Here is a 19103-nt window from a genome sequence, read left to right as displayed (position 1 = left end):
GTGCTGAGTGACAAATCACAACAGAGTCTCTGTTGGTCAGGGGTTTGGGCCCTGCTAGACTGAGTAGTCCTGGCTCAGGGTCTTTCACGAGTCGAAGCCATGAAAATCTTTCCTTCATGTCAGCTAAGGCCTCAGTCATCTGAAGAATGGATTGGAGCTGGAGGTGGCTGACCCTCAGGGTAAGAGACCTGGTTCCTCACTACTGGCTCTTCCATGGGGGCTGGAGTATCTCCATGACATGGCCACTGGTCCCCAGAGGAGCCAGCAAGAAGCTGCAGTACCTTTGTGACCCAGGCTCCAGAGTCATACAGTGGTTCCTACCTTTTATCTATAGAAGTGAGTCATTAAGTTTAGCCCACACCCAAGCAGAGGTGCATCTTGATGAGAGTGAAAGAGGAGAGTAAAAAAGCTGGCTTAAAACTCAGCATTCAAAAAACTAAGATCATGGCATCCAGTCCCATCACTTCATGGCAAATAGATGGGGAAGAAGTGGAAACAGTGACAGATTTTCTTTTCTTGGGCTCCATAATCACTGTGGATGGTGACTGCAGCCACAAAATTAAGACATTTGCTCCTTGGAAGAAAAACTATGACAAACCTAGACAGCATATTAAAAAGCAGAGACATTACTTTGCTGACAAAGGTCTGTATGGTCCAAGCTATGATTTTTCTAGTAGTCATGTATGGATGTGAGAGTTGGACCATAAAGAAGGCTGAGCACCAAAGAATTGATGCTTTCAAATTGTGGTGCTGGAGAAGACACTTGAGAGTCCATTGGACTGCAAGGAGATCAAACCAGTCAATCCTAAAGGAAATCAGTCCCGAATATTCATTGGAAGGACTGATGCTGAAGCTGAAGTTTCAATACTTTGGCCACCTGATGCAAAGAGCTGACTCATTGGAAAAGACTCTGATGCTGGGAAAGATTGAAGGTGGGAGGAGAAGGGGACGACAGAGGATGAGATGGTTGGATGGCATCATGACTATGAGTTTGAGCAAACTCTGGTAGATGGTGAAGGACAGGGAAGCGTGGTGTACTGCAGTCCATGGGGTTGCAAAGAGTCGGCTGAACTACAACTGAGCAACTGAACAACAGCATCTGTCCTAGCAAGCTTCGAAACTTTCAGTGAGCTTACATATGATCCTAAGATATCCAAATTGAATTTGTATGATACAGACTATTAAAATTCAAATGTAGAGTGGTGGAATGTGGAGCTGGAAGGGACCGGGTTTGCCCTGTGATGACAAATGAAGAAACGCAGGTGGAGGAGGTGATGTGCACTGGTGGTTGTCAGGCCTGTTGACGTTCTCTGTCAACTTTGAAGAGGTGCCCCTTCCATTGTGCCCAGCGTGATGCTCTCCGTGTTCTGCATCAGACTCAGAATTTGATTTTCCCTGTCTCGTGTGTGGAGAAGAGCTAAGAACTAGATCGTCAAAGTTTAATAGACGAGTACCCCTGGTTCTCTTTTCTCTGCGAAGGTAAAGGAAGAATTTGAATACAAATGTAACTTTTCCCCTAACTTCTTAGAAGTGGATTACTTTTCTGCCAGGATAGGTTTAGTGAGATTATGCTCTATTTCTTGATGTGGCAGAATGCCAGGCAAATGTGTGAAGGAGTGAGCCTTAGGATGACCATATGGAATCTACAAAGACCTGCGTTGCTGGCTGCCACCTTGAAACACTTAAAGATAAATGGGTTTTTTAAACCTAAGGGTGTTCTTGGTTTTATAAAAATCTCATTAAAAACCTACATAAAGTAGAGCTTGATATCTCTAGAATAGTGAGGTAAAACATCCTCTAGGAAAAATTCTTTGAGCCTAAAGGTACGTGATTTGACAGTTCTCAGAAAATTTTGTCTTGCGGCAAAACTTTTTGAGGGTTCTGTTTATTTTCAGCCGTGCATATTTTCTGATTTACTGCTCTTTGCCTTTTCTTTTGTTTTGTTTTTCTTTTTTCAGTTTGCCTTTGTAATTGTGACCAGGGTCTCCACTCTACCGTCGCACTTCCTTGGATACTTATAAATTGTAGAAGATAGTACACATGCAGAAAGTGCTTGAGAATGTTTGTTTTTCCTCTTCCTCATCAAAATTTCTGTTTCAGGTTCTTCTGCAGCTTGGGCTGTGACTGCCAATGCCAGATGGCACCGTTTCTGAGAAAAGAGCTAGCTTTTGCTTAGAAGTAATACCCACAAACAATGCCAAATTAGCATAAGCAAATGTCAGTGAGTTAACACAAAGCCCACACTCTTTCTGTCTTTTCTTCCCTTCCTAGGCCATGGGTGTTGAGAGTGACCAGGAAATTGTGCAGATGATCGGAACAGAGGAGCACGTGATGGCTGCGTTTGGGCCCAGTCTGGAAGAGTGCCAGAAAGCTCAGATTTTCACACAGATGCAGGTGTGTCTTTTCACGTTGTCCTTCACTATGAAAGGGAATTAATTGAAGATTTAATGCTGCTCGTTGCTAAAGCATCAGATGCAGTGACTTTTGGGGGTAGAGATTTGGGGTGGATGTTGGGGAGATGGGAGTAGTGGTCAAGGAGCTTCTTTGGCTCATTATTTGAGGGATTGGAGGAGTCTGCCTAGACAAATTATCGGCTTTGGTGTCCAGTTTAGAAGCAGAGGGACCAAGAAGCTTTTGTTCTAATGTAATAAATAGCAAGTATTCTTTTTTTCTGTATTTGCCTGGTGACACAATTTTTTAAACTACAGCACCTCTAGTGTAGAAAGCTTTTTTTTTTTACGTCTTTCTCTTTAATATTCTTTTTTATTCCCTGCCTCGAGTTGCTTTCAGCATCCAGTTGTATGTGGTCTCTAACCCTTTTGCTGAATTTTCAATGTTTCCAGCAAGAAAGACCCAGGCTCAGAACGCATTTGCCACTGCAGAGCCTTCATTGACCTGCCTTAGGCACTTCCAGCTGGAACCTGTGGATTTTAGGACCAAAGATGAAGACAGGGAACTGTATATATGCTTTGTTGTTGTTTAGTCACTAAGTCCTGTCCGACTCTGCAGCCCCATGGACTGTAGCCTCCAGGCTCCTCTGTCAGTGGAATTTCCCAGGCAAGAATACTGGAGTGGGTTGCCATTTCCTTCTCCAGGGGATCTTCCTGAACCAGGGATCGAACCAACGTCTCCTTCTTGGCAGGTGAATTCTTTACAAATGAGTCACTTTGGAAGCCCCTTTATATATCCTAAACATAATCAAAATAATTAGACTTCCCTTCCCATGTGACAGGTAGCCCTTATAGCCATACGCAGGATTTTTAGTTACATGTTTGTAAGGTGCTTTGCTAAGCATAAATCAGTAGTGACCCTTCTCATAGCCATGCTGGTAGGTAGGATTTCCCTACAATAGAGAAGCACAATGGACAGTTCTTATTTATCCACGTGTACATTGTCTCTTCTGTTAGGTTGCTTAAATAAGGTATAAATTCCATGCTGCTTTTTCTTGTCACCCAGGATGTTTATAGAGATAGTATTTTCCTTATATCTGTTAGTATGTGTTCTGAAAAATGAAATGAGTCTTGATATTTTCATAGACTGAACCAAACATTTAGGAAGATTGATTGTCATATGTAAGTACATATAAATTCCAAAGCAGAAAATAGTAAGGATTATTCTTATCACTGCCTTCTTCTTTTTCTGTAGTTAACCAGTCAATTCTAGTTATCAGGCAGGCAGCATCAGGAGAAGTTGTTTCGATTTCAGTTCAGTTCAGTCACTCAGTCGTGTCTGACTCTTTGTGACCCCATGGACTACAGCACGCCAGGCCTCCCTGTCCATCACCAATTCCTGGAGTTTACTCAAACTCAAGTCCATTGAGTCGGTGATGCCATCCAATCATCTCATCTTCTGTCGTCCCCTTCTTCCACCTTCAATCTTTCCCAGCATCGGGGTCTTCTCAGATGAGTCAGTTCTTCACATCAGATGGCCAAAGTATTGGAGTTTCAGCTTCAACATCAGTCCTTCCAATGAATATTCAGGACCGATTTCCTTTAGGATGGACTGGTTGGATCTCCTTGCTGTCCGAGGGATTCTCAGGAGTCTTCTCCAACACCACAGTTCAAAAGCATCAATTCTTTGGCGCTCAGCATTCTTTATAGTCCAACTTTCACATCCATACGTGACTACTGGAAAAACCATAGCTTTTTGAAGCTTTGAAGGTTTGAATCAATGGTTTTTTGAAAAACCATTGATTAGATGTACCTTGGTTGGCAATGTCTCTGCTTTTTAATAAGCTATCGAGGTTTGTCATAATTTTTCTTCCAAGGAGCAAGTGTCTTTTAATTTCATGGCTGCACTCACCATCTACAGTGATTTTGGAGCCCCCCAAAATAAAGTCTGTCACTGTTTCCATTGCTTCCCCATCTGTTTGCCATGAAGTGATGGGACCAGATGCCATAATCTTAGTTTTCTGAATGTTGAATTTTAAGCCAACTTTTTCACTCTCCTCTTTCACTTTCATCAAGAAGCTCTTTAGTTCTTCTTCACTTTCTGCCATAAGGGTGTTATCATCTGCATATCTGAGGTTATTGATACTTCTCCTGGCAGTCTTAATTCCAGCTTATGCTTCTTCCAGCCCAGTGTTTCTCATGATGTACTCTGCATAGAAGTTAAATAAGCAGGGTGACAATATACAGCCTTGATGTACTCCTTTTCCTATTTGGAACCAGTCTGTTGTTCCATGTTCAGTTCTAACTGTTGCTTCTTGACCTGCATACAGATTTCTCAGGAAGCAAGTCAGGTGGTCAGGTATTCCCATCTCTTTCAGAATTTTCCACAGTTTATTGTGATCCACACAAAGGCTTTGGCATAGTCAATAGAGCAGAAATAGATGTTTTTCTGGAACTCTCTTGCTTTTTCAATGTTCCAGTGAATGTTGGCAATTTGATCTCTGGTTCCTCTGCCTTTTCTAAATCCAGCTTCAACATCTGGAAGTTCACGGCTCACATACTGTTGAAGCCTGGCTTGGAGAACTTGGAGAGTTACTTTGCTAGCGTGTGAGATGAGTGCAATTGTGCAGTAGTTTGAGCATTCTTTGGCATTGCCTTTCTTTGGGATTGAAATGAAAACTGACCTTTTCCAGTCCTGTGGCTACTGCTGAGTTTTCCAAATTTGCTGGCATATTGAGTGCAGCACTTTCACAGTATCATCTTTTAGGATTTGAAAGAGCTCAACTGGAAATCCATCACCTCTACTAGCTTTGCTCATAGTGATGCTTCCTAAGGTCCACTTGACTTCACATTCCACGATGTCTGGCTCTAGGTGAGTGAGCACACCATCATAATTTTTCACTGGGTCATGAAGGTCTTTTGTATAGTTCTTCTGTGTATTCTTGCCACCTCTTCTTATATCTTCTGTTTCGGTTAGATTCGTACCATTTCTGTCCATCATTGTGCCCATCTTTGCATGAAAAGTTCCCTTGGTGTCTCTAATTTTCTTAAAGACATCTCTAGTCTTTCCCATTCTATTGTTTTCCTCTATTTCTCTATTTCCTCTATTTCTTTGTATTGAGGAAGGCTCTCTTATCTCTGCTATTCTGGAAACTCTGCATTCAAATGGGTACATCTTTCCTTTTCTCCTTTGCCGTTTGCTTCTCTTTTCATAGCTGTTTGTAAGGCCTCCTCAGAAAACTATTTTGTCTTTTTGCATTTCTTTTTCTTGGGGATGGTCTTGATCCCTGTTTACTGTACAACGTCACGAATCTCCACGCATAGTTTTTCAGGCACTCTGTCTATCAGATCTAATCCCTTGAATCTATTTGTCATTTCCACTGTATAGTTGTAAGGGATTTGATTTAGGTCATACCTGAATAGTCTAGTGGTTTTCCCTACTTTCCTCAGTTTAAGTCTGAATTTGGCAATAAACATTTCATGATCTGAGCCACAGTCAGCTCCAAGTCTTGTTTTTGCTGACTGTATAGAGCTTCTGCATCTTTGGCTGCAAAGAATATAATCAGTCTGATTTCAGTGTTGACCATCTGGTGATGTCCATGTGTAGAGTCTTCTCTTGTGTTGTTGGAAGAGGGTGTTTGCTATGACCAGTGCGTTCTCATTCTAGTGGCAAAACTCTGTTAGCCTTTGCCCTGTTCTATTTTTGGTCTTCACTGAAAGTGAACTATTGGTGAACATGCATCTTCATTATAAACTGAAATTACATTGTAATTATGTGAAGAGAAAATGCTAAATACTTAGGAATTGGCTACATTTGGGGAGATACACTCAGTGCTTTAAAGCTGTGTAATGCCTGGAAGAACAATTTACCTTAACAATAGCCCATTGGGTTCAGTGAGATCCGGTATTCATATTATTGCAAGCATCATCATTGCTGGTCAGATAACTATCATTGTTAAGCTGTTTGAGCAGGAGTTAAACAGTGGGTTGGAAGATCATTCATTTATTCCTCTTAAATAGGTACTGACAGAAAATACTGGCTAACTAAAAGTTACTAAAGTGAACTGGAGAAGTTCTTTTAAAAGATGAGAATATGTGATTAGCTAAGAAAGACAAACGTATCTCACATGAGACAAACAGGAAGTAGAAGTTTGAGATGGCTTGTTCTCTGTGTGCTGGATTAAAGCAAATATTAATTGTTTGCAACTGATAAAAGGTTACAGAGGCACAGGTAGTCCAAAATGGTTGATGACTTGAACATATGAGTTCAGTTCAGTTCAGTTCAGTCGCTCAGTTGTGTCCGACTCTTTGAGACCCCATGAATCGCAGCACACCAGGCATCCCTGTCCATCACCAACTCCCGGAGTTCACCCAGACTCCCGTCCATCGAGTCAGTGATGCCATCCAGACATCTCATCCTCCGTCGTCCCCTTCTCCTCTTGCCCCCAATCTCTCCCAGCATCAGAGTCTTTTCCACTGAGTCGACTCTTTGCATGAGGTGGCCAAAGTACTAGAGTTTCAGCTTTAGCATCATTCCTTCCAAAAAAATCCCAGGGCTGATCTCCTTCAGAATGGACTGGTTGGATCTCCTTGCAGTCCAAGGGACTCTCAAGAGTCTTCTCCAACACCACAGTTCAAAAGCATCAATTCTTCGGCGCTCAGCCTTCTTCACAGTCCAACTCTCACATCCATACATGACCACTGGAAAAACCATAGCCTTGACTAGACGAACCTTTGTGGGCAAAGTAATGTCTCTGCTTTTTAACGTACTGTCTAGGTTGGTCATAACTTTCCTCCCAAGGAGGAAGCATCTTTTAATTTCATGGCTGCAGTCACCATCTTCAGTGATTTTGGAGCTCCCCAAAATAAAGTCTGACACTGTTTCCACTGTTTCCCCATCTGTTTCCCATGAAGTGATGGGACCGGATGCCATGATCTTCGTTTTCTGAATGTTGAGCTTTAAGCCAACTTTTTCACTCTCTTCTTTCATTTTCATCAAGAGGCTTTTTAGTTCCTCTTCACTTTGTGCTATAAGGGTGGTGTCATCTGCATATCTGAGGTTATTGATATTTCTCCCGGCAGTCTTGATTCCTGTGCTTCATTCAGCCCAGTGTTGCTCATGATGTATTCTGCATAGAAGTTAAATAAACAGGGTGACAATATACAGCCTTGACATACTCCTTTTCCTATTTGGAACCAGTCTGTTGTTCCATGTCCAGTTCTAACTGTTGCTTCCTGACCTGCATACAAATTTCTCAAGAGGCAGGTCAGGTGATCTGGTATTCCCATCTCTTTCAGAATTTTCCACAGTTGATTGTGATCCACACAGTCAAAGGCTTTGGCATAGTCAGTAGAGCAGAAATAGATGTTTTTCTGGACCTCTTGCTTTTTCTGTGATCCAGCGGATGTTGGCAATTTGATCTCTGGTTCCTCTGTCTTTTTTAAAACTAGCTTGAACATCAGGAAGTTCACGGTTCACGTATTGCTGAAGCCTGGCTTGGAGAATTTTGAGCATTACTTTACTAGTGTGTGAGATGAGTGCAATTGTGTGGTAGTTTGAGCATTCTTTGGCATTGCCTTTCTTTGGGATTAGGATGAAAACTGACCTTTTCCAGTCCTGTGGCCACTGCTGAGTTTTCAAAATGCACTGGCATATTGAGTGCAGCACTTTCACAGCATCATCTTTCAGGATTTGAAATAGCTCAACTGGAATTCCATCACCTCCACTAGCTTTGTTCGTAGTGATGCTTTCTAAGGCCCACTTGACTTCACATTCCAGGATGTCTGGCTCTAGGTGAGTGATCACACCATCGTGATTATCTGGGTCATGAAGATCTTTTTTGTACAGTTCTTCTGTGTATTCTTGCCACCTCTTCTTAATATCTTCTGCTTCTGTTAGGTCCATACCATTTCTGTCCTTTATTGAGCCCATCTTTGCATGAAATGTTCCCTTGGTATCTCTGATTTTCTTGAAGAGATCCCTAGTCTTTCCCATTCTCTTGTTTTCCTCTATTTCTTTGCATTGATCGCTGAAGAAGGCTTTCTTATGTCTTCTTGCTATTCTTTGGACCTCTGCATTCAGATGCTTATATCTCTCCTTTTCTCCTTTGCTTTTCGCTTCTCTTCTTTTCACAGCTATTTGTAAGGCCTCCCCAGACAGCCATTTTGCTTTTTTGCATTTCTAGGGCAACACAAATATTTTATGTTATTCTAAGTAAAAATGTATTATCTTACATAATAGAGCTTTTGACATGGCACTTCAGTAGATTGTTTAAAATATGTTTTGTTTGTTTTTAATGCCTCCCTTTTTAGTGACTCCTGCATTTATTCTGCTCGTAAAGCCCTTTTGCTGCTACATTTGTCACAGATGTTTTACATTATCATTGCCAGGGGCTCTGAAAAATGGGGAAGAAATTAGTTACTACCTTTTTGGAAGGAAAGGATACATCAGGGATAGCATCTTGGCTTGTTTATAAAGCCAACTGGGCTCTTACCCCAGCCCTGACACTGTGCGGCCCTGGCAACGTCATCAGCTATTCTAGGGAAAAGTGACTTTGTGCTGCATCAGAAGGCGCCCCTGTATTCGTATTTCTTCCTCAGGGAAGTGAAGGATCGTTAGCCTCTTTCCCAAGGGAATTGAAAGACCAAAATTTAATAAAGACAGCTAAGTTTAGGGAAAACTGAAGTGCCTGTCTGTTCCTTGTTCCCCAACATCTGCTGACTTGCTTCAATCAATTACTCAGTTACTACTTCTTGCTTTGTTACTGCAGCTTGTGTCTTAGTTTGTCTTACCCTCTGATGGCCTTGTTTTTTTTTTTTAAACCGGGGAGGTTCTAGATTTGATCTCCAGTCTTAACAGAGATGTTCCAGTCAGTTTCAGGGTCTATTTTAGTCAGGAATAAAAAAAAAAAAGATGACAAAATGTCCAGCAAGTGGGACATACAGGTAAGTAGACAGAATACAGTGTGATATGAACACAAATGGAAGTACTCAGTTCTTTATATGTAAGGAATTAAAGAGCAGAGAGAAAGAAGTGGGGTTAGGAAAGGCTTCAAAGAGGAAGTGGTACCTGATCTAGTTTTTGAAGCATGGAAAAGAAATTTTCCCAGGCAGGAAACTGGCAGCAGGAATTCCAGGATAAAGAATCAGGGATACCAGTCCTTTCTTATGACTAAATGGAAACCAGTGTTTTGGTATTTTTTTTAATGCGCTCATTCCTCTTACAAAATAATAAGAACCACATGATGTTTTCAAACTTTTTTTATGGAAAAATTTCAAAATATAAAAAGTATACAGAATAGTATTGTGAACCCCCATGTTCCTGTCACCTAGCTTCAACATGAAAAACACTTAGCCCTGGTGGTCCAGGGGCTAAGACTCCATGCTCCCAATGCAGGAGACCTGGGTTTAATCCCTGTTCAGGAAACTTGATCCTGCATGTCACAGCAAAGATGGAAGATTCCGTGCAACTGTAACTAAGACCTGGTGGAGCTCAATAAATAAATATTAAAAACATAAAAACTTTGCTATTCTTGTTTCATCTAAAACTCTGTCTCTGCCTCACCTATTACTTGGTTAAGTTTTTTAAATTTATTTTAATTTTGGGGGAAAATTGCTTTACAGTGTTGTGTTGGTTCCTGCTGAGTGGCAACACAAATCAGTCATATGATTAGTTTTTAGCATTTCACTTTTTAGGTAAAGTGTATATACACATAATATACAAGTCTTAATTGTATACTTTTTATAAGATACAGAATATTTCCATGACCCCTGAAAATTCCCTCATGCCTCTTCTAATCAGTTTTCACCTCCGTTTTTCCCCACTTTTCTTATTTTTTTCACCATAGATTAGTTTTGCCTATTCTAGAACTTTGGGTAAAGAATTATGCAGTATCTACTTCTTGTTTTGTCAGCTTCTTTTGTCGAACGTATTGACTTAGATTCATCCAAGTGTTTCCCCATTATGTCGTGTATCCATGTTCTTCATTCCTTTTAATTGTTGAGTAGTGTTCCATTGTATGAATATAGCACAGTTTGTTATCTTTTCCTGTTGATGGACATTTGGTTTGTTTCACTCTTTGGCTGTTATGAATAAAACTGCCATAAACATTCCTGTCTAAGTCTCTGCCTAGACAGTTTGGCATTTCTCATGGATAAATACCTAAGAATAGAATTGCTGGATCAAAATGCAGTTGTGTGGAATAGTACTCAGCCATTAGAAAGAATGAAATAATGCCATTTGCAGCAATATGGATGGACCTAGAGATTGTCATACTGACTGAAGTAAGTCAGACAGAGAAGGAGAAATATTGTATGGCATCCCTATATGTGGAATCTAAAAAGGAATGAATGATACAAGTGAACTTACAAAACAAAGACTCACAGACTTAGAGAACAAATTTACAGTTGCTGATGGGGAGAAGGATCGGGGAAGAGATAGTTAGGGAGTTTGGGACTGATATGTACACACTGCTGTATTTGAAATGGATAACCAGCAAGGTCCTACTGTACAGTATGTGGAACTCTGCTTAATATTACATGGCAGTCTGGTTGGGAGGGGAGTTTGGGGGAGAATGGCTACATGTATATGTATGGATGAGTCCGTTTACTCTTCACCTAAAACTATCACAACAGTGTTAATTGGTTAAACCCCAACCCAAAATAAAAAATTTAAAAAATACTAAGTTGTGTATATAACTTGTATCAAGTCAGAACTGCCAGATGTGAGGGTACCATTTTGCAGTCCCCCCAGCCATGCCTGAGAGTTCTGGTTGCTTCACGTCCTCACCAGCATTCAGTATTGTTAGTCTTTGTAACTTTAGCTGTTCCAGTTTGTTTTGGTGGTATTTCATTGTGATTTTAATCATGCATTTTCCAGATGACTAATAGGGTTGACTACTTTTTGTGTGCTTACTGTCTTCCTTTATAGTGGAAATCATGTAAAATCTTCTGACTGTTTCAACACTGTTTTCAGCTATTCTAGGTCTTCTGTTTTTCCATAGAAATTTTGAAATCCAATCAATTTATGTTTTTTAACAAACCTGTCAGGAGTATAATTAACAATAAAAATCATCTTTAATTGTGTAATTAACAATAAAACATCTTTTGGTCAATCTGGAGAGAATTTTAATAGCAAGCCATCTTTAACTATATTAAATGTTCTAGTCAGTGAAAATGGCATAACCCTCAGTTTATTTAGGTTTTGTCTTCTCACAACAATGCTTTGTAGATTTCAGGGTAGAAGTCATACATGGTGTGATTCCTTTTTGAGGAGAGAAAGTACTCCCCCTACCCCCAAAAGAATACTCACCCAAAGTGTTAACTGTCGACAGGATTCTCTTTGGGTGGAGGATTGATGGCCAAACTACTCATCTCCTTTGTATTTTCTAAACTTCCTACAATTGTCCTGTATCAATTTTATAGTAAAAAAAAACAAATTATAAAAAGGGAACTATTTTGTCATTGCTGCTGCTACTGCTAAGTCGTTTCAGTCGTGTCCGACTCTGTGCAGCCCACCAGGCTCCCCCTTCCCTGGGATTCTCTAGGCAAGAACACTGGAGTGGGTTGCCATTTCCTTTTCCAGTGCATAAAAGTGAAAAGTGAAAGTGAAGTCGCTCAGTCGTGTCCGACTCCTAGCGACCCCATGGACTACAGCCCACCAGGCTCCTCCATCCATGGGATTTTCCAGGCAAGAGTAGTGGAGTGGGGTGCCATTGCCTTGGTTTATGACAAATTTTTTTTTTTTTAAAACTAGGACCAATTCAGTTTTCTTTATAAGGGTCCTTGTCTTTTTTGCTTATTGTTATGTATGGGTAGCTACTTAATAAATTCTCTCTGATGTCATTCAGACATTATTGTAATATATTCTGTTTTTTAATAGGCATTAAAATATATAGGGAACAAAGTCAGAAGGCAAAGGATGTGGGGAGGTGGCCCAAAGAAAACCAAAATAGAAGAAGCAAGAGAGCTCCTGGCTTCTACCATTCTGACCCACGTACCAGTGAGTAAACCCTTTGCAATTGTGAATACTGATCACTGTGGTATCCATGAACTTCTGTTTGAGTACAGGTTTACATTAATTAAAGTCTAGTTCCATAAGAAAAGAGAGAAGCCTAAAGAGGACTCTCCGATGGACTGCCAGGAAATAATCTTCCATTATCAACAGTTTACTTAGAGAATGTTGCTATATTATGTCATCATCTGATCATGTTTATTGTCTTGATTCTTCTTTCAATCCAAAATTTTAGTTTTTTCTTTGATATTCAAATATATATTAGCAATGCTGCTAGGTTTCATCTCTGAAGGTCAGAGATGGTGTCTTAGATATTTTTAAATAAATTAAAAACAACCTTACAGTGCCTTGCCTATATGTGTAACTTTTTGAAAAATTGTGGTAAAACATACAAAAAATAAAATTTACTCTTTTTATGTGTATGTTTCTGTGGAATTATGTACATTCTCATTGTTATGTTACCATCACTGCCATAGATACTTATTAAAATAGTAGATGGGCTTATCTTCCAGACCTTGAGCTCACATTGTCCAGTCTCCTTCGCTTTAGAATGCATCGTTAGAATGCAGATGCTCAGGTCCAGAAAAGCTGGATGATTTTTCTTGTCATCCAGCTGGTTAGTGGTCAGAGAGAGAGAGCTAGAATCCCATCTTCTGACTCTTGAACCAGTGCTTAATATTTATTTTTATTAACTTACTATTAAACAGAGTTCAGCCATATTGGCAAGAGTCATTCTTCCCCTATCCTCACTTAATACATATGTACTCTTTCTAAGTTGTAAAATTGTTAGTCAGACTTATCTGGTAGTCTGGTTTATGTTGACTTTTAGCATGTGTATTATTCACAAATGATCTAATTTAAGAATTGCACACTCTACCTTCAGGGGCTGATTATGAATAATGAAAAGCTGAGGGAACAGTAGAAGTGAACAGTGACCACCTAAACACATGAAGATACAGCTTTCTTAGTTTGAAACACCTTGTTAGCCAAATAACGTGGGTCTATGATTTTGCCCTTTTGCTGCAATCTGTGTGTGCCCTTGATCTGATTCAGAGAATTAGGAAAGTAAAACAAATTTTCTAATATGAATTCTTTATAAACAAGCCTATAAAATATTCCTTAGAACTGACAGAAACTTAGACTACTCTCAGTATTCATTGTTTGGAATGTAGAGAAAGAATTTACCTACTTATCTAAGATTTTTGTCTCTCCAAATAAACCAGTGCAATGATTTCGCCAGTTTTGATTTAACTTACTGATTGGGCCAGATTCATTTATGTAGATTTCAGTTGTACAAGAGAAAATTGAAAAGAACATTTGCAGCAATTTACTTATCAATCTGTTCATTTATTCCATAGATACTTGCTGAGTTCTGACAGTGTTTTAGTACCATTCCTGTTATTTATCGCTGCACAGCAAATATTTCCAAAACTTAGTAGCTTGAGAGAACTGTTTATTGCTCTCTCTCAGGATTCTCAGGTCTTAAGGGGCTCAGTGATAGGGAAGGAGGTTCTTTTTTTTTTTAATATTTATTTATTTAGCGGCATCAGGTCTTAGTTGTGCCACATAGCTCTAGAGCACATGGGCCTAGTCGTTGGAGCTCACAGGCTTAACTGCATCATGTCATGTGGGATCTCAGTTCCCCAACCAGAGATCAAACCTGTGTCCCCTGCATTAGAAGGAGAATTCTTAACCACTGGACCACCAGGGAGGTCCCAGGAAGGAGGTTCTTGACATGAGTCTTATGAAGTTGCAGACAGATAGCAGCTGAGGGTGGAGTCATCCAAAGGCTTGACTGGGCTGAACATCAAAGATGTGTCACCAGTCACATCTCTGACTCCTCACTGCCTTTCCAAGTGGCCCTTTTCTCCCCAGCAGAGTATCCTAGACTTCTTATTTGGTGCTTCAGGACTCTTAAAAGGAAAGAAGTGGAAGCTGCTAGTTTACAAGCCAACCCAAAGATGGTGATTAACTCCACCTCTTCATGAAGGAATGGCGTGAAACATATAGGGAGGGAAGGAGTTGATGGTGGTCATCTTTGAAGAAAAACTGCCACAAGTACTGAGTACAAAGATGGAAAGTCATCATCTCAGTTTTTAGAAAGTTTATAGACTGGTGGAATTTTTTGAATAAGGAGAATCGTAACAATTCATTTTTTTCTTATTTAAATATTATAGCATTGGTTATTTTCTTGAGGCACCTTAAATTTTAATGTGTAGAGTCTTAAACATTTTTCTCTAATTTCTGAATTACAGGTTAAAGAATTCAATTTCCGAGCCAAATGTATCTATACTGCAGTGATGGTGAGAAGAGTAATTCTGGCCCAAGGAGATAATAAAGTTGATGACAGAGATTATTATGGTAACAAGAGGTTGGAGTTGGCAGGACAGGTGATTTAACTATTTTATGTCAAATCTTATTTTCCTCAATAAAAATTAATTTACTATTCATTTTATATAGGAAGAAACAGTTGAATGGAATATAGGTTTGTATATTGGAATATAAACATTCATATGTGACTTACTATCTCTTTGACTTAAGAATTTCTTGAACTATGAAAACTCTTAGCTCTCTAAATATGTTAGTAGTGTTACCTATATTATATCTTTATTGAGATGTTTATTTACTCTCATTGTGTTTAATGTAGAAAGTGATGTATGATATTAAGTAGTATCATTTATTCAGTTAACAGATATCTATTAAACTTCTACCATATGCCAGGCATAGTTATACAAACTGGGTATAGAGGAAAAATAAGACAGACAAAGGTCCCTTTTCTATCTTGGGGCTTAAAAGAAGTGCCTTGATGTGGTGGTCTCTGTTAATGTCCTACTTAGAGTTTACTAAATTCTTCAGACTGTAAATTTATGTCTAAATTTGAGACATTTTTGGAACCTATTTCTTCAAATATCTTTTTTATATTATTCTCTCTTGTCCTTCTAACTCAAATTATCTTGTTTGACCCTTTGATATTGAGGCTCTGTTAATTTTTTTTTTTCCCCCAGTTTAGCACTCTTCTTCAGGTTGGATAATTTCTATTGATCTATTTTCAAGTTCCCTAATTTTTCTTATGTTGTCTGTAACATGCTTATTACACTGACCCAATTAATTTTTTACTTTAGATGTTGTGTTTCCAGTTCTAGAAATTTCATTCTGGTACTTTTAGCTTCTGTTTCTCTACTGAGATTTCTTATTTGTTTATTCATCACAACCATCTTTTCATTTACATCCTCGAACCTTAACAGCTATTTTAGAATCCTGGTCTCATTCCAACAACTCAGTCATCTTAGAATCAATCTCTTGATTAAATCAGTCAGTTAATTTAATATCTCTTTGAAAAAGTGATATATATTTTAAGCTGAGCCCTCAGACATTCCAGCTGAGACTTGAGAGGAGAATCCAGTCTCACACAACCTCTGGAACTGAATTCTGTTAAGAGACCTGCACGAGCAACATATGTCTTCAGGCAGTGCCCTTATTGGAGGAACTGGAAGAGGACCAGTGTTTCTGGAGTGTGAGGTGTGAGGGTGGTGAAAGAGGACATTGGAGAACTAGCATCATACGCCATGGGAAGGGGTTTGGATTTAATTGCTCCTGCAGTAGAGAATCACAAGAGAGTTATAATCAGGGAAGTGACACCATCAATTTCAGTTTAAAAGATCTTATTTGTAGATGAACCTGCCAAGAAAGTCCGGTTAGGAGACTGTGGCAGTATTCCAGATGAGTGATGGTGGCTGGGATCATAACACCAGGTATTAATTACCACGTCTAAAATGTAAAAAACTGGAATTATAATTGTATCAGTTTTTTCTGAGGAAAAAATTAACACCTGGCATACTTGGGAAGTTATTTGGTCAATGGCTAAGGCTAACAGGTGGGCGCTTGGCCACCTTCAGATTGACCACAGTTCAGGGGATTGATTGTGTGTATCCCTGCTGCCAACAATCCCAAATTTTTACAGATCTTTATAATTAGAAAAGAAATCTTGATGTTCAACTAGTCCTTTAAAAAAAATGTTGGTTCTTTGGAGGACTAAGGAATGGAGTTGAGAGGGGAGAGGAAAAGACTGTCCTGTTGCTTAAAAAATTAGAATTAAAAAGAGGGTTCCCATGTGCAAGAAAACATTGCTTTATAAACAGTGTAAGAACATAAAAGGCATTGTGTTGGCAAAAATGTGTAAAAACAATAGCTGCTAATTTCACACCCCATGGGATGAGGGAGTATGAATGTGCTTCAGCTTTAGATAACAGAGCTGTATCCACTGGCCAGGCAGGTTCACAGAGCCTTCCGTCAGTCTCACTGCCACCAGAGGGCTGGCCGGCTGGCCGCCAATAGAGGTGTTAGCAAAACCTACCGGTTTCAGGCTTAATCTTTGCACCTACCTTTTCTCTTTCGGTAATGTGTTCATTATTTGCTGAGCATTACTCTATTCTTTGTCTGCAGATTTTTTTGTTTCTAATGCAGCTTGCTTTGTATGCGTGAGATATGGAACCGCACCAAAATCCGGCACCCTGGAAAGCCAGGGATTTCCACCCGGTGACAAAAGAATGCCGTCTTGACTTCAGAGATTGCCTAATCCCAGCTGTTCTGATAATGTAATTAAGGCTGCCTAATGTCTTTAATTTTGCAACCAGTTTGTGTGAAAAGGAGAATTTGGCACTCTGAAGGCTTAAACACTAAATAGCAATCTCAAGACGCCTAATTAGAATTCTCTGACATTAAGCTAATTGGTGAAACTGTATTTCAGCAGCTTAACTTCTTTATTAATTTTTTTTTTTTTAGCATTTTCATTGAAAATCAATTGATGAGCTGTCAGCATTTTTTCTTAAATATAATTTGCTCTTTAGTGCTCCTGTCTTAGGCAGGCTGAAAGGCCTCATGCCAACAGTGAGAGGTATTGAATATTATAATATCACCAACATTCCATCCCTTTTCATCATTTTACTCTTGACCTAAATAGTGTGGCTTATTGTGGGAATAGACCTTGTAGCTTCTTACTGCTCTGTGAACTGGAGCACGTTATTTCTCTTATGAAGAAATTTGAGGGGTGGAGAAATTTATTAATGAGGCCGTAGTTTTGTTGAGTGTGCTCTTACTCTTTACTTGTTTAGCACTGGAGCATTTCCTTGTACTTGAATCAGGGGGCTACAACAAATTCATCTAGGATCCCCAAAAAAACTTTTTTGCAATTTGAGACACAAAAGTCTTAAGTGTAAGGGACTAATTAAAACAGAGCTGAGCTTTTGTGGTTAAAGGTTAAGGGCATTTGCTTCTGTTCAGGATACTTATTCAAGTCCCTTTGCCAGTTTTCACAGGAAGTTGCTGAAATGGGCTTGTCCATCCCTCTCTTCCCCTGCACCTGCTTCCATTCCCATATTCTTTTTCATGAAGGAAACTGCTGGGTCTGAGTGGAAGAAAAGATTAAGCTCTCAGAGGAGGAAGTTTTCTTTTTAGAACACTTCTGACATGGTAAATCAAGGACTCTGGCTTTCCCATCTGCAAAGTTGATTTTGTAGAAAAGTGGAAGGATGTGTCTTTTATCTTAAGGGAGAAGAGTGTAAACTCACATTCTACCTAGGAAATGCTTTCTTCCACAGTGGCTGGAAGAGACGACTCATTGGCTTTCATGTCTTCTAAATTATGAATCCAAAAACTACCTCTGGGTTGTAAACATTCAAGAATACAGTGTGGAATTTGGGAAATCTTTAGCTTATAAGATTTTCCTGAACTTCAGAATTCCTGAAGTTCAGAATTCCTGAATTATGTAAGGAGTGCATATATAATGTCCTCCGATACTACATTACTATTGTGCTAGGTAGCTTAAATTACATATATATCCAACTGTTTTATTCCTCTATAAAGGAATAAAAAACAAATATAATTGATTTTTCAGGGGAATTTAAGTAGTTGTAATTTTATATTTGATTATTGAAGTATGCCTATTATTTTTTGGTCATAAGCCACTTACTTAGTTTTGTGAACTGTCTATAAGTGGTGTTCTGGTTTTGTCTGTTGCTGCATTGTATGGTATCTATTGCAAAACTCAAGACAACCACCACTGTCTTAAGTGGCTTAAGACAGCCACCATTTTGTTATATCTCACGATTTTGTGGGTCAGGAATTCAGGCAAGATCCAGCTGTGTAACTCTTCTGTATCACATGGAGCTCAGTTGGTAGTGTTCTGCTGGAGGTGGTGGGATGCCTGGAAGGCTGGGCTCAGCTCCATCTTGACCATGCCAGCACTGTGACATCAGAGTGGCTCAGGACTCAAGTGGTTTCCCATGCACAGGAGAATCTGCATGACCTTAATGAGTTTGTCTTAAAAGTCACATCTTCACTAACTTTATTGGAAAAAAGCAGTCACAGCCCTTGCCTGAATTGGGGCAGTAGGAGACATAGCAAGCAGAGATTTGGGCAAAGTTTATCTACATTGTCGTGGGGTTTTCTCCCAAGATTAAGTGGGTAGTGGATTTGTGGTTATCTCCTTTCCATGACTTTCCCCTCACTTTGCAGCTACTGTGGTGGCTGGTATCTTCTCCCTCTGATCCTTCAATCCAATAAGACTGTGGGTCTTTCTCTGAGTTTTAGCTTCTAATGTCACCTGGACCCTTTTTGCTAATGTGTTCTACCCTTAGTTGAAAAGCCTTCAAAATGGAAATGCACTTTTGATAAGTGTCAAGTTTCCTCCAGTTTCTGTCTGC

General features: G+C 39.5%; 1 protein-coding gene across 1 annotated transcript in view; it reads left to right on the top strand.

Moving 5' to 3' along the window:
• The window catches only part of POLR3B (RNA polymerase III subunit B), a 118462-nt gene that overhangs the window by 25321 nt on the left and 74038 nt on the right, over nucleotides 1–19103 (top strand). Inside the window, exons 10-12 of the mRNA XM_055574888.1 lie at nucleotides 2272–2394; nucleotides 12271–12390; nucleotides 14658–14792. Of these exons, the coding sequence (XP_055430863.1) occupies nucleotides 2272–2394; nucleotides 12271–12390; nucleotides 14658–14792 (378 nt within the window). The remainder of the gene's footprint in view (nucleotides 1–2271; nucleotides 2395–12270; nucleotides 12391–14657; nucleotides 14793–19103) is intronic.

The sequence above is a fragment of the Bubalus kerabau genome, chromosome 1, assembly GCF_029407905.1.
Source record: "Bubalus kerabau isolate K-KA32 ecotype Philippines breed swamp buffalo chromosome 1, PCC_UOA_SB_1v2, whole genome shotgun sequence".
Lineage (NCBI taxonomy): Eukaryota > Metazoa > Chordata > Mammalia > Artiodactyla > Bovidae > Bubalus > Bubalus kerabau.
Note: the sequence above shows the minus strand (reverse complement) of the source record. Positions and strands in the feature narration are given on the sequence as shown.